The sequence below is a fragment of the Halyomorpha halys genome, unplaced genomic scaffold (assembly GCF_000696795.3).
Source record: "Halyomorpha halys isolate HHAL.00 unplaced genomic scaffold, Hhal_1.1 Scaffold372.1, whole genome shotgun sequence".
NCBI lineage: Eukaryota > Metazoa > Arthropoda > Insecta > Hemiptera > Pentatomidae > Halyomorpha > Halyomorpha halys.
In genome coordinates, this window is record NW_027116001.1 from 132219 (window position 1) to 142029 (window position 9811).

Sequence of the window (9811 nt, forward strand, 5' to 3'; positions counted from 1 at the left end):
GGCCGCGCCATATTTATCAAGCATTGAGTATGTTAATAATCGTTTCTTTGGTTATCCACACAGCTGACAGCCAAATTCACGGTGTGGGAATTGTTCTCGGTTGGATAAAATGCGTATACCTGTGCCTTGATTTAAGTGAATATGGCTACTAAGCAATCCGAAGAACCACAAGAAAATACTTGTGTTGTTTGCTTTAAAGGAGTGGACATTTATTCTGTTGGACAGTGCGATCATCCTGTTTGCTATGAGTGTTCAACACGCATGAGAGTACTTTGTCGACAAAATGAGTGTCCAATATGCAGACAGGACATGCCAAAGGTATCAAATTACATAAAATGCAATTTATCCAATTTTTGTCTAGTGATTGGTTTAATTAATCATATTCCTTATTGATGGGGATTGATAGTCATGCCCTATTCTTGGTTTGAACTTTCATACTTCATTAAAGAAATAAAAAATAATGAAATAAATAGAATTTATATTATCGTTTTATCTGTGGTTTTTCAAATCTCTTTGCTGTTAATTTCTGTTACAATGCTTATTTTGATGGTCAATATGACAATCAGTTGTTATGCGTAATTTTTATTTAATTTATATCCATAAAACATTACATATAAAATTTAATAATGTAATTTTACAACTTAGTGGATAATTGTCAAGTTCTTAATGAACATTTAGTCAGCTACTGTTTATTCCATTTGAACCCATAAGTTATTTGTATTTAAATATTGAATCTAGTCTTATTTTGATGTTATCATCATCTACAGTTTCATAATGCTGGGTAATTGGGGATGATATAAATATTTATCTGCTATTCCCTGTGTATATTAAATAAAAAGTAGTAATGTTGCACATGACAACTGGTGTCAAATTGTTATTCCTTGAGTGAACTCATTTTTAAAGCTTTCCCCCTAATAAATTCTGGTAAGATTCTTGCATCATAGCAAAGCTATGAAAACTTAAAAAATTGCAACTTTCATTCGAGATTAAATAATTTTTTATTTATTTTAATAGACAATAAAAGTTTTTGTAATATTATCTTAGTTTTTTTTTTTTTTTTGGTATGTTTTGTTATATTATTTATTATTTTTCAAGTATGTTTAATCTAAATCATTTCTAGTAAGACATGAAAATAGGAAAAAGTTTTTTAATCATACCTTTTATTTATTAATTCATCACATATTTTTTTCATGTCATATTCTGCTGTAAAACGCCCTAACATAGAAGATCTTGTAATAGCCCTTTATTCCAATAAGCTTCTAAATGATAAAACATGTTTCCTTAAAATCAATTTTTAAGTTTTCAAGATATTCTATTTAAATCTATGGCATTATGTCCCTTATCTTCTTGCCTTAAAATTATGTTTTAATTTAATATATATACATTTCATTGAGCTATTAGATCTCATGTGGATAATCTGTTTTAATTTATATCGTGACAGTGGAAAAATAATGATTGATTGATTTCATGTTTTATTAGATTCATTTTTTTTTTTTTTTCAGAGTATCTTAAATGCTCTATTTTTATTTCATTAATATTCCACATATTTTCCATTGAATTACACTAATGAAATGAGAAATATTAGTGTAATTAGATTATTTAATGGGAAATTGGCATTTTGTTATGGATAATGTTGCAACTGAAAGTTTGATTAAACTATCTACTTGATAAGATAACATAATTCTGAAAGGAACAGGTGAACAATTAAAGTTATTTGTAGGATTCATTAAGCAGTTATCATAATGTAAATGTAGCTGATACACTCCACTCCAAATGTAACATGAAACAACCATCAGTGTAAAATCCTTAGTGGTATTTTTGGAATGATGTGAAGTTGCTAAAATTTAGACAGAATTCTCATTCTCCATCACCCCTGGCCAAAATCCAATTGCACCAACCATACGTGCGTGGGGCAAATTGATGAAGTGGAGTGATAAATCTCACAGTTTTCAAACTACCCTATGCTATTAATATTTAAAACTTGGTCAATAGATACATTACAGTTAATATATATCCAAAACAATGCCTGTATAAAATATTTAGTATTGATAGGAATTCCTTACATTTGTATCTAGTTTGTACTGTTAAATATGCTAAAAATTAAAAATATTGGTATGAATAACTTACAATAATGTTTATTTTTTATTTATTAATCATGTTAAAAAATTTAATTATTAATGTATAAGAATAACTTTCAAAAACTTATATGTTAGAATTTACAAAACTATTATTTTTCCTACTGTTCTATGTAGATGCACAACATCGTCTCAACATTCGGTAAAACATTATAGGAACATGAAGGTTTTGAAAACAAACTATGTGTAAACTATTTGGTATGAAAATTTATTAACTAGAGATTTTAGAAGGCTACATAATGGTATATTGTCAACTTTGTTTTAATGACATCCTTCCTGGTCAATTCAGACACGTGGGGGTTATCTAGAGGTGACCAACCTATTCTAATCTCTTGGGACCACTATGAAACGGAAAAAGGCAGCCCCAGGCCAGATTCGAATCGGCGCCGCCCGCAGTTCTCAAGGTGCTAATTTCTGCGCCTCAACCACTTCAGCAACAGGCAGCCCACCATACTGTTATCTACACTCTGTAGCGTTTTTCAGGTGATAGGATTGTGGCGAATAAAATGGGGTCATAAGATTATAGGATTTGGTTACAGTCGTATCCCTAACTAGGAAGGAAAAACTTTATTAAAATACAAAGTTGTGCTGCCTAACTTCTTTAGGTTGCTAATCACACAGCATACTTATTTTAGTCTAATCAGACAATATTTTTAATGTTACGATAAATAAGCCTAGACAGGTATTCAATAATAATTATAAACATTAGTAATATATAACACAAGAACATGACTTTTTTTTTTTTTGTTTCATCTCTGGTTCTTTTATCTTTTGTTTTTTTAAACACTGATCTAACTGGTAAATGTCTGAGGGGTAAACCGAATCAAGTGGGAGGATCAAGACCAGTCTACTTTTGTCTACACTTTGTCAGACCTATGAAAACTTAAATGATTTTGTATTTTATAGTAAAAGGTAAAAGAACTGTAATCTAAATATTCGAAGAGACTTGCTTCATATTTTTTAGGTCGTTATGGTATAAGTTTACTATCATGTTATAGGTCGTTATTGTCTAAGTATAATATATTGTTGGTCGTTATTGCCTGAGTATAATATTGTATTGTCATTATTTTATAGGAATATTATTATGTTGTAGGTTGTTATTATATGATAATAGTATCCTATTATAGGCCATTATCATAAGAGTATAATAAAGTTTTAGGTCGTCATTGTATAAGTGTAATATTGTATTTTAGGTAGTTATCTTATAAATTGTAGACCAGGGCAATAGAATTTTTAGTAAGTTGTGGCACCTGGTGCCATTCCAGAAATATTTATTAAATATTGTTTTAATCATGATATCGACCATCTTCTGTTCATAAGTCCACCTTCATTAAAAAGTTGTTTTGGTCTTCAGGAAGACCATTCCTATTGGCTTGATTTCTCTGCAGCCAAGCCATGTAGCTGTTTTCTGTGAAATTGGCTTATCTGAAGACAAGAAATTAGTATGACCTATGTGAGGTTGTAGTCATAACACCACCATGTCGTAACACTTTTAATTCTGTAGGTAGTGTTAAAACTAGGACATTTTTTCATAATCAAAACTGCTTAACAATTAAATTTGAAATCAGTAAAAAAATAAAGTATGACATTAAATTAGCTTTAGTTTATTTTTTATACTGACATTTATATATATATTTTAAAAATATATCTGGTAGTTGGACATATAGAAATTATTAGTAGTGTATATTGTTATTTTTGTATCATTATGATTTTGTTTTAATGTTGTTTATTTATTTAGAGATCATAACTTTTTTTTTCCAATTTTTTGTTTTATGTTACATATATTTTTGTAGGTTATCTTTACGAAGGTAATATCTCCATACAATTCATTAAAAAATATCAATGGAGTGATTGACAAGAAATTCAAAATAGTATTTGAAACTGAAAATGAGAAAAATGCATATGATGCGTTACTTGCCCATGAATGTCCTAAATGTTCCAAGGTTTTTGTGAGCTTTGTTTACCTTCGAGATCATGTACGAAGAGTTCATCAATTAAATTATTGTGACCTCTGTGTGGATAACTTAAAGGTATGTTAAATAATTGATTTTGCATATATTTTATTTATTCTTGTTCAATTTTGTGGAATGAAAATATATGTTAATTGAAATTATTGCAATGAGTCTTACATATTAAATATTTAAATTAGATGATAACTAATATATTTTAAACTTTGTTGAAATTTCAGGACATTCATTCCTATGTTGAGAATATAGACAAAAATTTTATCATAATTTTATATCTTAATATAATTAAAATACATTTTAACACATTCATCTCAACATATACCGATCTTGACTCAAAAACTTCCTAACTACATTTTTTATCTATGCTCTAAATGAATATTGAAATTTGATGCATTTGTTATCAGTTGGTTTTTAAAACTATGAACAGATAATAAATATATCAAACTTCAAGATTCACTCAATTAGATATTTAATTAAGTTAGAAGGTTTTTGAATAAAAGTTCTGATATTATAAATTAATTTATAATGTATGAAGTCTGATTGTTTTCAAACAACAACAACACTTACACTCTGTATGTTAAAGTTATGCTTGAACGTGGCTCGATTTCCTTCTAATATGAGGCATATAATTCATGATTCAATCTGTTACATCAGAAATTTGCTGTGGTTAATATTTCTTTCATGAACTAGAATAGATATTTCAACTGTCCTAATTAGTCCATATTAATATTTATCAGATCAAATTCTCTTGTACAACCCATTTTTATCTGATAATGTAAATTTACTCATTGATTAAAGGTGAAAACCATTAAAGTAATGATTAGATTTTTTATTTATTTCCTAATTTTGGGAACAGTCATTCAAATTATTAGTCTTACATCCAAGATTCACCAACTTGTTTACTTTCTGAAACTTAGATGAACCAATTTCTTTAATTATTCTAATTAGTTGTTTATAATTAAGTGAACTGTAAATAAGTCCAACACCGTGTACTTTGGTTTTAGACTCACTATCTTTCATATCCATTTACTTTGCTTCTTAGTTAATGAAATTAATGACTCTATCAAAGTCCAGAACAATTTTATTTACATGTTGTAATTGAACTGTTATGTTAAAATGGTGTTTGTTTAGATAGAAGGATCCCTTATAACTGACTGTATTTTTTGAAGTTAACTAGAAAGACTAATCAATTTGCTATACACAATTAAATAAGGATAGTGAATATAATTAGGACCTAGAGAAAAAATAATTATGATTGTGCCAGATGTAGGCAGTACTGTGCTGCATTATTTCTTATGGTCTGAGTAAATTTCCATGAATTCTGGTTTCCATGACGAGTACCTCCTGAACTTGATCTCAACTGAGTACCTAACCCTATTGCATTCACATACTGAGAAAGGAGTTTTAAAATTATATCACCAAAACTGATTAATTACATCATATCCTCATAAGTTGGTAAATTTCTTTTATATTACTGGAAATTCTCATTTTTATCACTGCTAACCATATTATCATTCGAATTACCTGTTCCTATTTGGTCAAATTTACACTTCGGGTTAAAAAAAAAAATTAAATCTGTACCACTACCCATGAAGGTCAGGGGTGCAGTACTTTGTTAGGAAATACTGTTACTAGACCAACGGCTGCAATTTGTTCAGAATCACGCTTGGCCACCAGATTTTTACCTAACTAAGGGTGCCGACTTTATGAGGCTGGGTGGATCCCAGGAGGCTCCAGAAAACCTTCAGTGCTGATTCAGCGGCTGCAGTGAAACATAATAATTAAGTAGCCCAATTCAAACTCAGGTCCTGATCAAAACCAGGTCAGACTCAGGTCCAGAGTTAATTGTCCATTGCCTTACTAATGAGTGGCCCACACCCACACATTTCAGGTTATGATTAATAATTATTGTTGATGGTAATAGGATCAAAACAAGCAATCTTTACTTTATAATGAAATCTTGGTATCTTAGCTATTTTAATGGTCTTTTTAATAATAGTATGGTTTATTTTAATTATATATATGTAGTCATCCATGTATGAGCCTAATCATTTGGTTTAGGATCATTTGTGATAGAATGGTGAGATTTTTTGTTCCTATATTACCCAGATATTCTGTTATTCTTATGTTTTCAGAATTTTAATATTTATTAGAATAAAAATTTTCCCCTATTTATGTTATTTATAATTTTTTATTTTGTTAAGATTTATTCTCGAGAAAGAAAATGTTACACTCGTGTTGAATTAAGTCGCCATCGAAAAGAGGGTGACCCTGATAACAGATCCCATAGAGGCCATCCACTTTGTGAATTCTGCGATACACGCTATATGGACAATGATGAACTTTATCGGCATCTTAGGAGGGATCATCTCTTCTGCCATTTTTGTGATGCTGACGGTCTCCATCAATATTACAGGTAAATTAGAAATTTGTGTTAAAAACAGACACGTATATTACATAGGTTTTAATGTTTTTTAAGTTGATATAGGTATTTTCACTTTTTTTGATATAGGTATTTCACTGTTTTCAGTTATAATTTTTTTATTTTTTTTTATTTCTAGTTCATACGATTTTCTCAGGGATCATTTCCGATCTGAACACTATTTATGTGAGGAGGGTGATTGCTTCAATGAAAAGTTCACAGCTGTTTTCAGAAGTGAAATAGATTTGAAAGGTAATATTATATAAATTTACTGGAAAAATATGTGTGTATATATTTTATGATAATTTAGTTCCAATTTCTTAGCATTTATGACTGTAATATCAGATTGATGTGTTGTACTAGTATAACCCATCAGCCATGAAGGGTCTGAAGTACTATTTCTTATATTCATTTGCAAGGACCTCATCTCTAGGTTTTTATCCTAGTCCATTGAAGAGTACCCATTTTATAGATGCTGGGTGTTGAACCATTGCTGATTGAACTAAGTACATTTTCTACTATACTTGAACATCAACCTGGTAGGTCCAGTGCCTTATCCACTGAGTTATCCCACTCCTACTTTCTGCTATTAAGTAATAATTATTTTTGTTCTATTGTTTTGAATTATTACTGCATTTTTTACTTTCACTTATTTATGGAATACGATCATTCGCAATGTCATACAAAATTTTAATTAAATATTTAAGGCAGATATAAATATTTAAGGCCTGGGATGTTACGTAGACTTTTTGAATAAAATCGACCTTCAGGAAGTGCAACTTTATAGAATCAATTTTTCAAAAACAATGTGATTAAATTCTACATGTCAGTTGTATATATGTACTACAATTAAATGTTCTTAATATCAGAGAGATTTTTCCTCATTGAAATAAGTCAGACAGGGCTTAAATGAAATTTTTTTAAAAAAATCTTCCTCTGAAGTACCTTAAATTTTCTTTATGTAAAAAAAAAAAAAATAATAATAAAGTTTCATTGTTAACAATATTAAACAATGGATAAATACAAAAATATCTAAGAATTGTATGAATAACTATCAGAGAAAAAAATAAAAACATTCGATTCAAACAGGACACACTGAGACTGCCCGTTCTTTCTGGATTACATTACGAATTTGTTATCTATTGTTAAACTGTTTTTATCTTGTCAGGAACACAATTTATATTTGTTCTTCCCATCTTAAGAAATCCCAAAATTTTATAATTAATTTTATTATAATTTCTGCCTTCCCTGGCCTTTAGATTTTTTTTTTTTTAATATCACCAAAATAGTGAGACTTCAACATGGGTCCACCAATCTACATAACAAAATGTTTGGGAACACATGAAGGCTGGTAAGTGAAACTTGTGTGATGCGTGCACTGCTCCAGAATTTTTATAAATGTAAATATTGAGAAGTTAAGCTAGCACATTGACTGTTGTCATCTTGTACTATTTAAATCCAGCATAAATTCTGTTTCATTGATCATTTGTTGACAGAAAATCAGTTGACTTCACTTGTTCAATTCCTAGACCATTTAACCCTGAAAGTAACTTATTTGAAGCAGGGGTTAAAAGGGCAATTAGGCCTTTACTGCACAGTGCTATGTGCTCTGTCTCCTAAGAATAACTTAAGCTTAAGAATCTGCTATTTCTGATACTAATCCCTGTCTTGAGACCCATCATGAGCTTTTGGACTGAATTATCTTTTTATTCCTAAGTAAACATAATTTGCATTAGTCAATGTTAATTTTAAAATTAATGTTTATTGCATTGTTTCTTGACCTTATCAGTCCTAATAAGTCTAACGATATCATTTTGGCATAAAAAATCCTAATTTTCACTTTTTAATTTTTTATTGTTGTAGCATCATAATTTAAACAAATTTATTTAAGGTTAATTAACCTTATTGTTAAGAAAGAAATTTTACTGCTTTCCATTAGCCCACAAAGCTTCAACTCATGGAAAGGAGCTAGGAAAAGCAGGACTGAAGCAAGCAAGAACCCTAAAATTGGAGTTAACATTGACACCTCGTCCTCGACCTCTACATGCAAGGCCACCTAGGCATAGGTAAAAATGGTGTTTATATATGTGTGTGTGGTGTTTATATATATATTCGTATTTTGCTGTTTATAAAGTAAATTCATTATGATTATTTTTTTTTGGTTGGTTTTATTACAGTTTACATATTCTTTTATACAGCTGAAAGCAGTCTTAATCTAGCTTTCTTTAAATTTTAATCAATGGTTTATTTTTGTAATAGACATTTTCTTATCCACTTAAAAATATGCTGATAAAATAAAATTTAAAAATCATGAATTAAATTAAACAAGAGTTTCCCAATTAAATTATTTATTACATCAATAAATAACAAAATATTTCAGAATCATTATAACAACTCTAAAAAAATTATGCCAAGTATTTATAATTGTAATAGTTATAATAGTCACAATTTATAAGTTTGGGATGTCTCTGATCGAAAAAATGACCATTTTAAAATGAAATTTTTATTTGAAAATACCTTTTTCCAGTAACCACTTGAAAATCTAATTGTTGAAGTTTTCATCTGGTTTTGTAATACTTTTTGGAAATTGGATACTTTGAAGTTGATCCTGCTCCCTAATACCTCTGTTGACAAAATTAGGCTCTTGAAAAACTAAAACTGAAAATTATTATTGATAGTTGAACCCTTAAGTTCTTAAGGTGGAAATTTTCATGAATCTAATTTTTTAGTAAGATGGTGCCTATGTTCAATAATTGAAAGTTGAAGAGAGCTTGATTTTACTCTCTTCAACTCCCACATCAATTTTAAATTGTATCTACTATTTTAGCTTATAAGTAATTATGTTACATAGAGAAGAGGTAGTGGACATTCCTGAAAGTGTTGGTGCTGTCGGAGGTACCTTGGAAGAAGAAACAGCAAGAAAAGCTCCTGAACTGAAAAGAGAAGAAGATTTTCCTGCTTTGGGTTCTGATTCAGCCAGTGCAAGTGTGAGTCTTAAAGTTACTTCTGCAAAACAACCGTCACTTTCCATTCAGGTAACGTTTCCTATTTTTTCTATATTTCTCTATTTAATGTAAATAAATTAGTGTCTTAAAATTGATATTTGTAAAATTTATGAGTTCTACACAAATTATTACATTACAGATTTGGTGAAATAATAGAGAAGTTAAAAGCTTTTATATCTTTTTATTTATCATAAAGACTGCTAATGATGGGTTTAAAATTTAATAAAGCTGAATTATTAGAGATAAAATTATTTAGATGATATTTCATAGATTAAAATTAAA

General features: G+C 29.2%; 1 protein-coding gene across 1 annotated transcript in view; it reads left to right on the forward strand.

Moving 5' to 3' along the window:
- Positions 1–20: 20 nt before the first annotated feature.
- Positions 21–9811, forward strand: part of LOC106681863 (E3 ubiquitin-protein ligase ZNF598) — a 24999-nt gene continuing 15208 nt past the window's right edge. Inside the window, exons 1-6 of the mRNA XM_014422405.3 lie at positions 21–318; positions 3929–4165; positions 6307–6518; positions 6664–6776; positions 8464–8590; positions 9376–9559. Of these exons, the coding sequence (XP_014277891.1) occupies positions 142–318; positions 3929–4165; positions 6307–6518; positions 6664–6776; positions 8464–8590; positions 9376–9559 (1050 nt within the window). The 5' untranslated portion in view covers positions 21–141. The remainder of the gene's footprint in view (positions 319–3928; positions 4166–6306; positions 6519–6663; positions 6777–8463; positions 8591–9375; positions 9560–9811) is intronic.